The following is an 18,424-nucleotide window of genomic DNA, read 5'->3' on the forward strand; positions in this document are numbered from 1 at the left end:
CTCGCAATATAGGTGTTATGAATAGACTGAAATTTTGTATTCCTGAAAAGACCCTACTATATATAGTGTTATACTCCTCTTTGATACTCCCTTACCTTAATTATGGAATTTTAGCTTGGGGCAATACTCATCAGACACTGCTGAATAGAGTGTTATTATTGCAAAAGAAAGCCCTCCGTATCATTTCTAATTCTCCTACACGTTCACATACAAATGCATTGTTTGACTGTTATAAGCTATCACAAATCAACGAATTATTCTTATTTAACTTGGGTCAATTTATGTATATGTATGATAACAATTTACTCCCACCTATCTTTGGTTCTATGTTTCAAAAAAATCAATCATTCCACAATTACCCCACCCGACGTTCTAACGAGTTTCATTTACCACTTCTTCGAACGATTTTAGCAAAGAATACACTTATTTACACTGGACCAAATTACTGGAATTCCCTGAATCATGATTTAAAATCTGCTCCGTCTATATACTCATCTAAAAGGAGATTAAAGTCTTTTCTTTTACAATCTCATAATGACGACTGGCAGAATGAGATTATTTTATAGGCTTACTTTGTTACTCATCCGCAATATATGCATTGCCGTTCTCTTTATTATTGTAACTATTGCTTAAGGCTTGATTATAAGATTTTCTTTAACCTATACTTCGCAGTTGAAGGGTTTGTTCTATACTCTTTTTTCTTCTTCTTTTTCTTCTTCTCTTTCTTCCTCAAACCTCCGAGGATCGTCGTCTGTGTTGCATATTCCTGTCTATTCTGTTACCTCTTTATCACGCTATAGTCTTGTTTCCACTTGTGTCGTCCAGTCAGTTTTTTTCTTGTTTTTCCTCCTACAAGTAGTCTTGTTGCTGTCACAGTCCTGTTACATGTTCATTACTCTGTTTGTTGTTGTTTTATGTATAACTGTTTGTTCGTCTGTCTCTTAGTGGGCTCCCACACTTTTTTGTGACGAACTTTTTGTGCGGATTTTTTGCTGTTTTCAATTCAATTTTTACATCGGGCTTCTAATACAAGAGGGGCCCACACTCTACAAGCTCTGTCTTTGTAGTGGGTCCCTCCGGGTTTTTTTTTTTTTTTTCACACAGTGCATATATTGAAAACTATTTCACTTTCGTTATCTCTGTACGCCACACGGATACGCCACACGGACACGGACACGTACGGGCCTAATTTCTAGTTCAAATTTTCACTTTTACATCGACATCTGTCAAGTTTCATCCGACATGTGAACGATTTGGCTTCTTTCCCGTTTTATTATGGACCTCCCAGGAGTGAGTCTGAACATTATTTCGTGCAATCTAGTTAATAAATATACGTTTTGAAGTGGTCTTATCTATAGATGGTGTATGCAGTTTTGACGTACGGCATTCCGCCAAGTTTCCACGGGGCCAGAGCTGGGTGACGAGAAGCTTCCAAATCGGTCAACGTAAACTCGAACTTGCGCGACTCTGATTCACAAGCTCTAGTAACTCTTTTGTTTTGTGACAAAAGGAAGCATCTCGTCTTTTGATGTGTGCAACCCTTCGAATTACTCATCTAAATGGATGGCCCAGATCGCCCGGCGTCTGATAAGAAAAGTGCGCGAAACTCGCACACTGGAAGGCAAACGCGACAATCACAGGCAGTGTGTGATTCACCATGTTCGTGCTTGACAGTGTTGGATCTCATCGGCAACAAAGAATTAATAGAAACTATCAAGAAGACGGTGAAGAAAGCGATCAGAGAGGAACTACAGGAACTAAAGCAGGAAATTAGTAAAGTTGCGAAACAAGTTGATTTGAATGAGTCAAAGATCGTCACGCTTGAAATTGAAAATGAAAGTAAAGCAAAACAAATCAAGAATCTTGAGAAACGCCTTGACAGTCAGCAAGAAGCAATGAATAAACTCCAACACAGATCGCAGGATGCTGAGCAGTACTCAAGGAGAAATTGTGTAAGAGTATTTGGAATAACGGAAAACAAGGGTGAAAATACTGACGAAATCATGCTTCGTATCGCGAAAGAAAAACTTCGGATTGATCTTCGCATCGAAGACATAGACCGTAGCCACCGTGTTGGGGCAATCCAGAGGGGGGACGCCGTGACGACTCACCAATCTGCAACATCGACGGCAACTCCGAACCGGCAGAGGAAATCAGAATCGCAAACCAAGTCAACTCCAACATCATGGGCCGTGGTCGCATCGGGATCGGAAGCCAAGCGGAGTAGCGAGAAACGTCCCCGGCCGATCATCGTGAAATTCGCGACTTACCGTGCGCGGCAGTCCATCATGGCAGTGAGGCGCCGGCTCAAAAACACAGGGATATCCATCGCTGAGGATCTGACCGCGTCAAACTATGAAATACTCAAGGAAGCAAGGTTGTCAACCAAAATCTCCGCAGCATGGTCGCAGGATGGGCGAATTCTCGTAGCGCTGCCTGCGGAAAATGGCAAGTCCATCAGAAAAGTAATAAGTACGATCGAAGATGCACGAAAACTGAGGTAAAATGAAACACAGCATAAATTATGTACCCTGGGAGGTTCTCCTCTCTCCTTTCATCGTTTGACATTTGAACAGTTTACTTGTTTTGTAATTTTGTGGGGTTTGGTGTGTGTGTGTGTGTTTTTTTTCTCTCTTTTCTTTTTTTTTTTTTACTTTTGCAATTGCTATTTTGTATATCTCATAGCCCATATTTCTCATTCATGATACTGTATCCTTGTAGCTGTTGCCAAAGATCTGTAAAATCAAACCAAAAAGCTCTTTTATGTACAGGATGTAATAATTGGATTCACATATCGTGTGCTAACATTTCCGGCATTATCTATAATGACCCGTTACAACATTTTATGAATTGGTTGTGCCCAAAATGTATATTTGCTATACTACCATTTAGTGAAGTAGTAAATCAGGAAATTGAACAGGTCACGGTGAATGATATAAATATCTCTCATGAATTTGAAAATGTTAATGATAATTGTCGGGTCCTTAAATATCAACAGTTGTCTGAAAAGGGTCTAAAGTTTACTCATTTGAATATTACCAGTTTGTTGAAAAATATCGATGAGGTTCGTTTGTTTCTAAACGAAAATAATGTAGATATTTTTGCTTTAAATGAAACAAGATTAGACGACAGTGTTATAGAGAAAGAAGTTTTTGTCCCTATGTACAAAGTTATTCGTAAAGACAGAGACCGCATGGGTGGTGGCGTAGCGATTTATGTAAAATCTAGTATTGAGTTTCAGGTCATTGAACATATTTCCCTATCCAAATTAGAAGCAATCTGTATCAAATTATGTCCACTTAAATCAAAACCCATATTCTTCGTGAATTGGTATAGACCACCAAGTGCAAGATTAGAAGTTTTAGAATTGTACGAAAACTTACTTCAACTTCTGGACAGCTTTAATGCTGATATAATAATTATGGGGGACGTAAACTGTGATATTATGGATATGAAATATAATTCTACTCGTGTTAAATATATGAATGTGAATAATGTGTATTCTATGGAACAAGTTAATTCATGTGAACCCACTAGGCGTACTCACAGCTCTGCAACCTTGATAGACCATATGGTTACAAACAACATTAGTTATGTGAAATCATATGGAGTAATACATGTCGGCTTGAGTGATCATTCCATGAGTTACTTGATTTGGAAATGGAATCGTCCAAAAGCTGAGCCACGGTATATTGAGTACAGAAATATGAATAAAATAAATATGGATAGTTTTAGACGTGATCTTATTCAACAACCATGGCAAACTGTTGAAGAGTCCCCCAGTTTAGATGATGCTGTGTACAGATGGGAAGAATTATTGATGCAAGTGGTTGATAAACACATGCCAATTACAAAAAAGCGAGTACGGCAACAGCCTTCCCCTTGGATGAATTCTCATATTCATAGACTCATTAAAAAGCGTGATAGGCTTAAACTACGAGCTTGCAAAGAGAAGGATGATGATTTGATGAGTCAGTATAGGCAATTACGAAACAAAGTAACAGGAGAAATTAGAAAAGCAAAGAGAAATTATTATGTTAAGAAGTTAACGAGTGATCAAAGTAATTCTGCTCAAGCGTGGAAAACAATGAAAACGTTGTTCCCAGGTAAAAAATCTCCAAATGTAACAGTTTATGAAGAAAATGAGAAATTAGCTGACGAATTTAATTCATTCTTTTCTAAAGTAGGCCAGACGCTGTCTGAATCAATTCCATATAAAAAGCAAGGTAAATTATTTGTAAATGAAGAAAAATTATTTGAAAATGAATTTGAATTGAAATGTGTGTCTCAAAATGAAGTTTTGTTGGAATTTAGGAAACTTAAAGATAAACGGTCAACGGGTATTGATGGAATATCTTCTAGTATACTTAGATTGGCAGCAAAAGAGATTGCACCAACTCTTACTTATTTAATCAACAGGTCTATTATTGAGAAAGTAGTACCCGCCCGATGGAAAGTAGCTAAAATAATTCCATTGTTTAAAAAGGGTGATAGGAGTCAGCCAGATAATTTTCGACCTATTTCTTTGCTACCAGTAGTCTCAAAATTATTGGAACGAGTTATTCATAAGCAGTTGTCTGATTATTTAAAACACAGAGCTTTAATAGCATCAGAACAGTCTGGTTTTAGAAGACTACATTCAACGTTAACGGCTCTCATCAAGGTCACGGATGATTGGCTTGATGCAATGGATAAACATTGTTATATTGGTGCAGTTTTCGTCGATTTACGAAAAGCCTTTGATACGGTGGTGCACGACATATTGTTAGATAAATTGGTAAAGTTAGGTGTTAGTAATACAAGCATTCAGTGCTTTAGAGAATATCTAAGTGATCGGCGAATTGTAACGCAATTAAACAACACATTATCAAATGAACAGTATATTTCTTACGGGGTCCCTCAAGGATCGATTTTGGGACCACTATTGTTTGTCATTTATATAAATGACATGGTAAATAAAGTTGATGCATGTAACATTCACCTGTATGCCGACGATACAGTATTGTATTTTGCTGACACAAATCCTCAAAAAGTTGAAATGATGTTGCAAAAAGATTTGAATAATATTTTTGATTGGATGTGTACAAACAGACTCAGTTTAAATAGTGACAAAACAGTTTGTATATTAATTGGTAATAGAAAACTGTTGAATAAGTATAATGAGTTAAATTTGAGTATGAATTCTAAAAGCCTTGAACAGGTGAAGTGTGTTAAGTATTTGGGTATTACAGTTGACGAAGAGTTAAATTGGAATATGCAAGTTGATAATGTTTGTAGGAGAGTGAGTAAAATGATAAGCTTTATGGGAAGACTTAGTCGTATTATTGATGAACGAAGTTTAAAGATGTTATATAAGTCTTTCATATTGCCCCAGTTAGATTATGCTGATATTGTTTGGGATTCTGGCAAAAAGAAACAAATGGATATGATTCAAAAACTTCAGAATAGAGCAGGGAGAATCATTTTGAAAATTGATCCTTTTTCTCATACTTCTAATTCTAGGTTGCATGAAATTCTTAAGTGGGATTCCCTTGCCTCGAGAAGAAGAAAGCATCTTCTTCACTTAGTTTATAAATCATTGAATGGATTGGCACCGCCTTATTTAAGTGAATTTTTTCAAGTTAAAGAGAATAAATATTTATTGCGATCTGATTATAACATAAAGATTTTAACACCAAGGACTAATTATTGTAAGAGAATGATTTCTTATAGAGGGAGCTTTCACTTTAATGTGATTCCTTTTAATGTAAAAAAGGCAACAACTTTTAATATATTTCAAAGGTATATTAAAGAGCATATTCATTCGTTAATGGGTCTTTCCGGCTAATAGATTTGATTTGTGTTTTATAATTATTAGATTATATAATATATGTTACAGAGTAAAACGGTAATAGAGTTTAAAGTACGCGTTTATAAAAGGTGACAGATTATAGACAGGTATAATGCTCTATGCAGGGCTTGAGCTTAATCAAAGTTGATTATGTTGGGTTTTTTTGTTAGGATGGGGTGGGGGGAGGACGTTTTTGATTTGTTCGTGTGTAATTGTGTAATAAGTAGTTTTATGTAGTATATGATTTGTAAATGTAACTGGACCCTCCTGAAAAACAGTAAGCCATGATGGCAATATTTACTGAGTGAGGCTTATCCAGCCGCTTTCAACATTGTATCATTTTTTTTTTTATATTTGTATATGTTTGATTGATTCTGACGGGAATAAATAAACAACAACAACAATCTTAGCAAATATTGCAATGTATCGTTACTGTTATTTTTGTTGTCTTCTCTGTACAATTGTATGCATTGTTTTTGTCAGTCAAGAAAGTGAGATTTATGTTTTTATATTGTGGAACAAACGAATAAATATGAACTTGAACTTGAATATGAACTTGAACTTGAAAGAAGAAGTAATGAATGCTCGGAAGAAATTATTTATGCTATTTCAGATCAAAAATAATTACTGGATGCCTGAATCGTTCCGTTTTATTTTCAATTCTGCTTCGTTTCTTCTTCGTCACTAGCCACCTCAGTCCTCTGAGTTTCATTATAAACACCAAAATGGATATAAAATTTTGTTAAAGATGTACGTAAGTACTATATTACTACTATACTCCCTTCACGTTGTAGTGGTTATAATGCCGAATCCTGGCTATCATTATCTAACAGCTAAATCAAATTCACTGGCTTTTTACAAATGCCATCCTGTACTGATGACCATTTCTGACGGCGCCTTCTTAGTTACTGTTTTCAGATTAATCAAGATTACCTGAACTTGGTCCTCATTCAGAAATGCATGCACTGCATACTTACCATCTGCTATGTAGTCATATGCTCTCCTTTCCATTTCCTGAGTTTCTTCACCAATAACTCGAAGGTACTTGGACACGTAGAGCGTGGGACCGAGTATGATCATGGTCTGTTCCCCACGCCCTGTAGGGACCCTTATGAGACCCTCTAGTCCCCTTATTGGATCAGCAGCAATTGTTCCAAGTGGAATAGCTACAGATACAATACCGTGATGACTTTTTTTTTAATGGCGTGAACTGGCATATGTCAAAAGTTTTGAGAAAACAACATGATTAATCTAGCATATATATTTGTACCAGCCTCGACACTGACATTTTTCCCTCTCTCTCTCTCTCTCTCTGATGGTTTGTTTGAGTCACTAAAATCTTTAAATCTGAAATGTATGTGGTCCAAGAAACGAAATGTAGTGACCCGAAATAGGAGAAATATAACAATCCATTTTACATTTTTGTAAAAATATCCGTTTTCGACTTTCGGTGGACTGGCATCAATTTCCAGTGGCCCCGGGCCACCGTCCGCTTTGATTTTTTTTTTCTTCTATTGTTGTATTTGCAAAATTAAAAAGATGAAAATATTCATTGTTTTACATCACCTCTGAAAATGAGAAAACACGAAACTGCACTGCAAGGCGTGTTATGTCGAATCTTGCATGCATGGTTAATGCAAACTCTGGCAAAGTTAGATTTTGCCAGAAGAGTTAGAGGCTTACTCGTCTTCAATTGAAAGTAATTCGATTCGTTGTAATTAAGATAAGAATGTAACACACGGAGTGGCATTATATTGCAGGAATGAGTATAGTGCTCTGCCAAAAGCGACAATGCAGCATTCACGTTATGTTGCTGCCGGTAATGTGGTGTAACACATCCTAGAGCATCCTGGTAGCTGAACGGTACCTGTCAAGATCTTTTACTCTGATATTAATGCAGTAACTTGAATCGAAGGATAAATTGACTGAGAATAAGGAAATGATATATGACTTACCAATCATACTGACAAGGCACGTCTCGGTATCCATGATGAAATCATGTGGGAGAGACACGTTCATTTTGGAAATTTGACGTCTGTTGATGATGCGCTGGTTAACTGTGAAGTTCATCAAAATGGTGGGATTAAACAATGACGGAATCAGCCCCTCCCCCCAATCTCCATGGACGAACTTGAATCTATACAATCCTCAATGCTGTGTCCATATGCAAACCATGTATTCTATTGCGATCTAGCGATAATATCTGCGAAGTTTGGTGATATTTGGTCATGTATTTTAAAGAAGAATTCATTTCAAACTAGAACATTGAGCCCAAATTTGGATCCACATGAACAAACCTAAAACTACAGTCACTGAGACGTACTTGCTCATAAACTCAAGCTAAGATTTTTTACCATTGGAAATGACGAAAGAGATTTGAAAATATACCTTAATAGTGTGAGAGCTTTGGACCCTCTTACATTAATCATTTTCAATATTCACTTTTACAGGTAGGAGAATGACACTTACCGTCGATGTTTCCGGGGGGCTGCATAGTGACACCGCCTTCCCCATTCACCAAAATTTCACTTGGGTCAAGGGTCAGAGATAGGACAGTTCTCTTCCTCACTCCTTGAGCCTGATATAAATAATATATATATATATATATATATATATATATATATATATATACATATTGATAGATCAGAAACCGGAAATTGTTCTTGCAAAAAGCAACTTTTCATTGCTAACAATTCAGAGGAAGAGGCTCATATTGATCGATTTCGCAGTTTAGTTGTTAATGAATCAAAGCTAACAGTCATTTTGTAAATTCATTTAAAGTTTGGGAGCATGTGTACATTCATGTGCACAAAATCATCGTTCCCTTCATTGCTCTTGGAAAAAGAGCGCATCAATTTTCGGAAAACGAAAACAAAACAAAAATAAAGCAAAACGCATGCTTGTTGGATGATATTCATGAGGACTTGCGTTTTGGTGGTCCAATAAAGGTAGTCGTTACCTTTTCCCTCTTCAAACTTTGAAAAGTTGGGTGGTGTACGATACCGGCGCCACTTATACCCTCTCAAAGACTTAAAACTCATTACCACAATATATAAAGACTTTTAATCTTTCATCCGTGTGATGCTCAACCTTCCCCAAACAGTAGGAATATGCCAACACTCTTCGTCTTGTAGTTCGTTATTATGAATAGAATTCCAATTATACGTTATACTTAATCTCATGATTTAGGAATTTTTCAGCATGCATGTACTTTTTTTTGTGAGTACAAAACTGTCTTGCTACATCCAAGTAAAATGATGATGATAATAATAATATTGATAATAATAATACTAATGATAAAAATTATAATAATTTGCGCGATGAAAACTATCTTTATGAAGCTGCGTTTTTCACCGAATCCGGCACGGATCACGAAACGGGGTTTTTGCTATGGTGCGCCAAAAGTAACCATGTCTCTTTCTGTTGCAATATATCACTTCAACGATCACGCAACTCTCAAGAAGTCTGTGCCGCGGACATTGTTTTCCTTGGTTTTTTTTTTCTTTTTCTTTTTACTTTTTGGGGTTTATATTTCTCCAATTCACAAATTGTCATTCCTTTGATTACATAACCAAGTAAGAAATAATCTCACATCCTCATCTGGGAATCTACACCCTACAAGCATGCTTCTATGTAGATTCCTCATATTTCACATGTTTTATTGTCTTATAAGCTGTACTTCACAATTCATCCAGGCTTTTGTATTCTGATGTTTATGTTTTATGTATTTGTTGAAATGAGGAATATGGAACAAAAAAAAAAACGCTTATTTTTGTCACAAAATTGATCTTCTACTGTTGATTTTATTGCTCTTGAGTTTGACATAAGAATAACATTTGGGGTTATTTTGTACCGTATTAGCGATTCTTTTAATAGAACCACACTCATAAAACATCCGAGTCAAAACTGACCCGGAACTGGGTCCATTGGGGTCATACACCGTTCAAAATTGACTTGGAATTTGGTCATGAAGACCCCGAATTGGGTCACCCTGACCCAATTCATGACTCTGAATGGGTCATATCTGACCCCATTCCTTGTCATTTCTGACCCGGAAATGTGTGACCCCAACGAACCCAGTTCCGGGATAGTTCTGACTCGGATGTTTTAAGAGTGCAGATGTGGTTCATTTTGGCGTACCATAGCAAAAACCCGGCCCATTGCCCGTACCGTGCTCTGTGTAGAAAGCGTCATTTTTCGTTACAAATACCACGACACACACTACCTACCACAACTCGGAGTTTCTTCTCGACCACATCTATCGCATCGCTGGACCTTGCCTTCGCGTGAACCCTGATCGGATGCTCGCCAACCTCGATAGGGAGAACAAGGAAGGTCGCGGTGTTGGCATCGTTGGGAGGGACAATCAAGGTCCGACGTATGGGTCCCCTTGCTCCGCTGCCTGCACAAAGACCTTCCGGAACCGTGAAGTTAACATCAACCTTTGGAAGAAACATATGTCGATGATGGAGAGAGAACGTTTAATCTATAGGAAGAGTTACAGAGCTCACGTTCTCTTTTTGTAAAACATCATTCCTGCGTTTGATGCGATCATGGAATGAATGATCCCGAATGGATATTGAATTGAATTGAATTGAATTGAATTGAATTGAATTGAATTGAATTGAATTGAACTGAATTGAACTGAATTGAGCTGAACTGAACTGAATTGAATCGAATTGAATTGAAATTGAATTGAATTGAATCGAATTGAAAAAGATAAGGGATGCTTCAGTTCACTAAACGTTGGCACACAAGTGCGGAGAATTTTCAAATGCTCAATTTAAGTTGAAATAAACGCTCATCGGATCATTAAAGAGCTATAATTTAAGAATCTAACTTCCGTTGTTGTTGGTTTTTTTTTATTCTGGATGTGAGGGTAGTGGCAAGTCATCACGCGAAGATCAATAAAAAATATTATGTTAAAAAGTACGGTAGACCATGGTCTGAAGTTTATGTGTACAAGAATTGGACTGGGTTACACCTTCTTGAACGTGGATCAAAATGCTCTCTTTTGCGAAATTACAGTTAAAAATTACAATTTAAGGTATTCAACTATCTCTGAAATTGCAAGTAACAAACTACATGGCTTGCAGCATGTTATTTTATAATATCAGAATTGTACTGTTTTGTATAATGGTAATCGCTGTTGTTGTTTCGTAGGTAAATGTAGTTTAATTTGAGCTGAATTAAACTATTAGAACAGTTACTAACAGGTTAACATGTAGTATTTTCTTGTGTGCAAAGAACTCCGAGAATTCATTTTTATTGCGTTATACGAAAGCATCATACTTCATTATTATCCTTATTATTAAAATCAAAGCAGTGCAAACGACAAATTGTAAAGGTCTTATGGATATAAAACTTATTTCTTACTTACTTAATCTACTCTCTCATATTCTCCTCTGCTACTTTTCTGTGGACTGCCTTAATACTTACTAAAAGATTTAGAATTTTTATATAGATATGTAGGCCCATATGTATCTGTTTAATACAATAAATGAATATTTCAGTGTTTGCTTTTTGTCCCCGCCGAACGAGTTCGAGCAGGGGACTATGAAACGGGCTCCGTACGTGTGTGTGTCCGTCCGTGTGTCCGTCCGTCCGTCCGTCCGTGTGTCCGTCCGTGTGTGCGTCCGTGTGTGATCAAAATCTTCAATTTGCTACTTCTCTGTCATTTATGAGCCAATTTTGATTCTGTTTGCTTTATATGATAGCACTACATGGGAGCTTTGAAACTTCTACACAGAATTTCAGTCGTGACCTTTGACCTTGACCTTTGACCTATATTGTACATTTTGCTACAAAATGCTACTCCTTTGCCATTTCTAACCCGATTTCGATTCCGTTTGCTTTATGTGATGGCACTAGGTGAGGGCTTCAAAACTTCTACACAGAATTTTGACCTTTGACTTCTTTGACCTTTGACCTTGATTTTTGACCTGTATTGTACATTTTGCTACAAAATGCTACTCCTTCGCCATTTCTAACCCGATTTCGATTCCGTTTGCTTTATGTGATGGCACTAGGTGAGGGCTTCAAAACTTCTACACAGAATTTTGACCTTTGACTTCTTTGACCTTGATTTTTTGACCTATATTGTACATTTTGCTACAAAATGCTACTCCTTCTCCATTTCTAACCCGATTTCGATTCCGTTTGCTTTATGTGATGGCACTAGGTGAGGGCTTCAACACTTCTACACAGAATTTTGACCTTTGACTTCTTTGACTTTTGACCTTGATTTTTTGACCTGTATTGTACATTTTGCTACAACATGCTACTCCTTCGCCATTTCTAACCCGATTTCGATTCCGTTTGCTTTATGTGACGGCACTAGGTGAGGGCTTCAACACTTCTACACAAAATTTTGACCTTTGACTTCTTTGACCTTTGACCTTGATTTTTTGACCTGTATTGTACACTTTGCTACAAAATGCTACTCCTTCGCCATTTCTTACCCGATTTCAATTCTGTTTCTTTTATGTGATGGCACTAGGTGAGGGCTTCAAAACTTCTACACAGAATTTTGACCTTTGACCTTTGACCTTAATATTTGACCTACATTTTGTTGTACATTTTGCTACAAAATGCTACTCCTTCGCCATTTCTAACCCGATTTCGATTCCGTTTGCTTTATGTGATGGCACTAGGTGAGTGCTTCAAAACTTCTACACAGAATTTTGACCTTTGACTTCTTTGACCTTTGACCTTGATTTTTGACCTGTATTGTACATTTTGCTATAAAATGCTACTTCCGGCGGGGACATATATTACGCACCGCGTAATTTCTACTTTTCCTTGTTTAATATAGTTTTGTTTTAATGGTTTGCTGATTTTTATTTAATCATAGTATTCTCATATCATACCAAAATCATTTATCGTCATGGGTCTACATCTTACAAGCTTAGCCTCTCAGTAGACTCCTCCACCATATTGTTATGCATTACTCAAGTTATACATTCCTTTTTTTTTTCTTCCAATATGGAATGAAATATATCTTTAATATGTACTCGAATGCTTTGTGAAATACGAATATTTTTCTTTCTGTACAATCGATGATCTACATCAGACACCGTTGTATCTGCATTTCATATACTCTGAGTGCCATTGATATCTGTACCTGTAGCTGTTCCGGTCTGTAGTTGAAAATCGTCGCTAACACCTGCATCTGCTCCATCCTAACCACTGAGTACGGCAGGTGAAGCTGGATGAAGAAGTTCTGGAACACTCTGACGGACGATGGGGGCGCCACGCACATCCCGAGAAGTCCTGACACACTGACGGCGGCCATTTCCCATGTGGTTATGCTACTTGGTGCTGATGTTTCGTATGTGAGCGCCGTGTTATCACTTGCAGGGAGAGAAAATGAAGGAAGTGACAATGGTAATTGTGTCCATGCATTTACGACCAATGCTTGACTTCTTAAAAGCCTCTCCGGTTAACCATTGTTATGCCCTCCCATCCTTTCAAGAGAGGGGCCTTCCCGGAAAAAAAGAAAAGTAGATGACTGATTCTTCAGTAACATATTAGATTCTGGATTTCAATGTTAAAGCAATGACATGATAATAATCTTTTGAATATCAGTCATTAACGTCATAATTGATGACGTGAAATTACAGAACAGAAATAAACGAAAAGCTAAAAGATTTTATGGTCACAACATCTACCCGTTTGTGTGAAACAATTCCTTAAAAACAATGTTTTCTGCGTGAATAGATCTGGTTTATTCTCAACACTCCTTACCCCATTTCCAGTAGCTCAAAAAACCACGTCTCTCTGAAATCTTTCCGAACTTCGGCGTTGGCATTTACCTCCCCTACGTCTTCGTCATCACTCGAACGAAGAACAAAGGTCTGGGTCCGACTTTGGCAGCATAGCCTGAATTCCTATAATAAATTCCGCATTGTATTTAGTGCAGCATCGCTAACAGCTCATTATTGTGTGTGGTTGATATCTATAATTGTATCAAATGTCTTTGAAATAAATCATGAAATATCATTAATGGGCATATTTCTTCCTCACTACATGAAGTACATTACTCGTCTAATTAACTATTAACATTTTTTATTCTTTATTTTTTTTTTTTGAAATTCTTCTAATTGTTAACGTTTCGTTGCAGGATAAAGGTAAAAAGTCAGGATAAAGTTTTTGATGCTAAAGAAAATGAGCTTTCAGGGTTTTTTTTTTTTCTATCTTTGTTTTATTTTATATTGCTATCGACGATATTGTCTCACTCATGTTGAAATGTGACCGAAGATTTGTTTTCGTAGTTGAAGCATCGACAAACGTTGTTTCCCTTATTAGGGTGGGATTTCACGGAGCACGCGAACGATTTGCGAAGGAGGCGAATGACAAAATCCAACATTCGGAAAAGTTTTTCTCCGAATGTGTTCCGACAATGAAGCCGAAAACCATTCTTGCGCAATTTGTGCGAAGTTTCCACGACGTATGTGCGAATGTCGTGTGTATCATTGCTTATTAAAGTACAGCATGTTACGTACACGAAGAACACGCGACGGAAATGCGAACAACGAAAAATGTTCAATAATCATGAGAGAAAATGTACCCAAGGAGAGGTGGAAACTCTCTTGAGTTGGATTTTTTTCTTTCCTCTATTCTCCTTTCTTTTTCTCTCATTTCTCTATCGTGTGCTTGCCTACATTTTTTTTTTTCATAGGACCTATCTCCACTAGTAAAGCATTTGATTTTTTTTTGGCAGTTCCTCCAACACATAACCTCTATAGTTCAAATGAAATTTTACGTACATTAGATTAATTTCAAGTGTATTCTGCGATTTTTTTTTTTTGTATATTAAACATTTCTTTCTCTTTGCTAGTCTTGCTTCCGAACCCTCACGCTCGTTTGGCGATCTTTTGCAGACTAAAATACGAATGCTGGATTTTGCCATTCGCGTCCTTCGCAAATCGTTCGCGTGCTCCGTGAAATCCCACCCTAGGAACTGAATAGATCACAGTAGCTTGTTTTGCTTTGTTTTTGCTTGAAGAACTATCAATATTTTCGAAATACCTACACAGGATTGATACAGGCAAAGAAAATGTAGCATACTGATGTGTGATAAACTCCATGCGAGATTACATTTTAACAACAATCATTGCGTGGGATTTGGAGCAATACAACAGTCAGGATCCAAACTAATAAACAATAAGAAAGAAAAAAGTGAAGTGCTCACCACTCTCTCACTTCGCGTGACCGAGTCACAAGTCCTTTTCAGCAGTTGAGTCAAGAAGGTACAGTCAGGGGTGTTCCCTTCTAACACAGTTCGAGGCCGGTCGGTCATGCACTGTTGAATTTTCGTACTAAAGCACTCTGTAAATTATTGATATTACATGGAACGGGAAGAGATGAAGACTACAAATCAACCACATTTAAGGATTTTTTTTTTCCCGAACATGATGTGATTTAATTCTTTAAGATGACACACGACACTTATTTCATAAACGAAATTTCAGAATTTGGCTTAAAAAGGTGATTGTGTTTACAACCACACATGCCAATTACAAACCACGGAGATTACATTGTTGCTGAACAAAGAACACTTTCATGGCTGCATGAATGTATTACACCTGATTAACTGCATTAAATTTCTTTTTCAATGTCATTATAACGTATCCACACCATGTGTACAGGTCCGCATTATTGATGCCCCTGTATAAATGTCTTCCTAGAAGAATGTCTTCATAGAAGAATAATGTGGACAGATCGACAAAAATTACATTCACATAATCTGGAAACAATTTGCACTGTGTTTTTAGGAGTCCCCCCCCCCCCCCCCAAAAAAAGAAGATAATAATGACAAGTTCATTTTTTTTTCAGCTGAGAAGATGGATGGATACCATATTCAGCTGCAATAGCTGATCTTCCATTGGGTCCAGTTGGATGAAGACGGGATCACTTCAAAATTAAAGACTGGCAAAGACGGGTTATCATCATGACAACTGAACGCTCCTCCCCCTCCCCCCCCCCCCAGTCGTGTTGGAATATGGTGACCTTTTGACCCCACCATGGAATCGATCCGCATAAATTTTGGGGAATTTGGTTACAACCTCCAGGTCTGGTCGTGATACTGATTACAATGCGAGGGAAAAAAAATCTGACTGCTCTGGCCCCGCTCATGAATTATTTTACGACCAAAAAGAACGGATATTATGAACATAATTAATTTCATGAAGGGGTACTGGTACATGTACCTACTGTATAGGCTGACTTTTAAACAGAGTAAAGTCATGCACATGTAAATGCACATGTAAATACACATGTACATGAATAATGCCAAATTTCATGCAGTAGCATCATTATATCAAAAGTTATTAGAGTGGAAAAAGAAGAGTATTGACAGGGTTTTTCAAAAAAACAAAAACAAGGAAAAGTGGAAATTACGCGGTGCGTTATATATGTCCCGCCGGAATTAGCATTTTGTACCAAAATGTACAATATAGGTAAAAAATCAAGGTCAAAGGTCAAAGAAGTCAAAGGTCAAAATTCTGTGTAGAAGTTTTGAAGCCCTCACCTAGTGCCATCACATAAAGCAAACGGAATCGAAATCGGGTTAGAAAGGGCGAAGGAGTAGCATTTTGCAGCAAAATGTACAATACAGGTTAAAAATCAAGGTCAAAGGTCAAAGAAGTCAAAGGTCAAAATTCTGTGTAGAAGTTTTGAAGCCCTCACCTAGTGCCATCACATAAAGCAAACGGAATCGAAATCGGGTTAGAAATGGTCAAGGAGTAGCATTTTGTAGCATTTTGATCACACACGGACGCACGCACACACGGACACACACACGTTTCATAGTCCCCTGCTCGAACTCGTTCGGCGGGGACAATGAAGAGGACTCTATGAGAAACACCGAATCGTGTATTCCATCAAAAAAGTGTTCGAGAAAAACTGATGAAAACACAGGTTCCTGTATGTTTTATGATCTCAAACTTTCACATAATGTAGAAGAAGACTTGTTCTTTCAGAAAATATTAAAAACCTCAAGATTGGTTAGGTCGACCCATTTCACCTATTTTCAGTCCTCACACAAATTCACTGCGCTCGACTTTCTGTTCGTTTGGTGATACACGGTCACGTAATATTGATATATTTGATTTCAATACATCCCCCCCCCCTCCAAACAAAATTAGAGTACTAAATAGGGGTGGTGGGGGAACTCTCGTCCAACAAACCATTTTCTTCATGATGCGTAGGTGTCAAAATAGTTTAAAATTTAACCCCTTCTTGATACAAAGTAAGATTGAATTTTTTCATCAATCTTATTTTTCCCATTAGACAAGACAGAAAAAACAATAATTCTTATCGAATGTCTGTCACGCACCAGCACTGTGATAAGCGCGCATCTATGCAAACAACAATGAATGAATGGAGGTGTTCATAGTGACTTTACTATGCAGTACTGCTTTATGTCCAAAAAAAAAAAAAAAGAAGAAAGAAAACAAACACACACACACACACACACACACATACATGTACACACAGTCGGTTTCGGCTCTGATAACTTCCAATAATTATGATTAAACTGTGTGAATGCTATTTCAGGGTCTAGATATATAACGCCTTACCTATTTTGCAGAAAACCGCATTCAAATTGGCTGGGTGGTCACAGAGAAATGTGGATCGTTGTAAAGCATGTAATAGGTCTGTTTTATTCCCAGTTTAGCACTTGGATACTCTCGGAAATGCATTAATGTGTGAACATAATGGACAGAATTTGGAGGGAGAGATTCCTGACATGCTCTACAAAGATTCTCATTTCTCTTTGACCACTGAAGCAAATTGGATGGAGTTTCTGTAGGATGTTGGTAATAGGTTATAGTTTCATACCTTGAAATTGTATTTCGATTGGTTCCCTGTTATTAAAGTTATCGTCGCGGAGAGTCCCGTTGTGTTTTCTTTGGGGGACATACGGTTTTATGTATAGGAGGAGGAAAAAAAGGCTTACCTGCAATTACACTTCGACGCCTTCTCGCAGGTGCCTGCCTGCATTGGGGCCCTAAAATATGAATGAGAAAAACGAATATTTACCCTCAGGCGTCATGCCACGTTTGTAGAAAGATAGACACCTGTTGAATGACACAACTAATCTCGTATCACATTATTAATTCCGCATTAACGTTGCTGTGTTAAATAAACACTTACAATCACCCATAAACGCATATCAACTTATTATCAATACACATGCGCCCGTAGATAGACATAGACATACAAACTACCATACATCAGATATAAGGATTAGACGATAAAGAAAAGGCAGACAAGAGATGTCAATGAATGTATGAAATATAAATCTAAATGAGATATTGCTTTAAAAAAAAAATGAAAACCTGCGGATTTCATCAAAAGGTTTTGATTTTTGCATGAGGCTGTATATCAAACCAAGTTTTAATGTTTTAATGTTTGCTCTCCGAAAATAAATTGAAATTCAGACTTTAAATGAAGAACACCGAACTCAGTTTGTAAACATTTGTTGGAGATTTACAAAATGCCCGAATGCATCTTCTCTTCTATTTTGTTTTGTTTCGTTTTGTATTGTTTTGTTTTTGTTTTTGTTTTTGTTTTAGGGGTTCTTTCTGT

At 37.2% G+C, this 18,424-nt stretch overlaps 1 protein-coding gene across 1 annotated transcript in view; it reads right to left on the reverse strand.

Annotated features, from left to right (window-relative positions):
• Nucleotides 1–18,424, reverse strand: part of LOC140241167 (complement C3-like) — a 175,354-nt gene that overhangs the window by 101,675 nt on the left and 55,255 nt on the right. Inside the window, exons 16-23 of the mRNA XM_072320928.1 lie at nt 17,793–17,843; nt 15,024–15,160; nt 13,577–13,719; nt 12,954–13,182; nt 10,060–10,272; nt 8,300–8,408; nt 7,786–7,887; nt 6,808–6,996 (exon numbers count right to left, since the gene is read on the reverse strand). Of these exons, the coding sequence (XP_072177029.1) occupies nt 6,808–6,996; nt 7,786–7,887; nt 8,300–8,408; nt 10,060–10,272; nt 12,954–13,182; nt 13,577–13,719; nt 15,024–15,160; nt 17,793–17,843 (1,173 nt within the window). The remainder of the gene's footprint in view (nt 1–6,807; nt 6,997–7,785; nt 7,888–8,299; nt 8,409–10,059; nt 10,273–12,953; nt 13,183–13,576; nt 13,720–15,023; nt 15,161–17,792; nt 17,844–18,424) is intronic.

Source organism: Diadema setosum, chromosome 17 (assembly GCF_964275005.1).
Source record: "Diadema setosum chromosome 17, eeDiaSeto1, whole genome shotgun sequence".
Taxonomy (NCBI): Eukaryota; Metazoa; Echinodermata; class Echinoidea; order Diadematoida; family Diadematidae; genus Diadema; species Diadema setosum.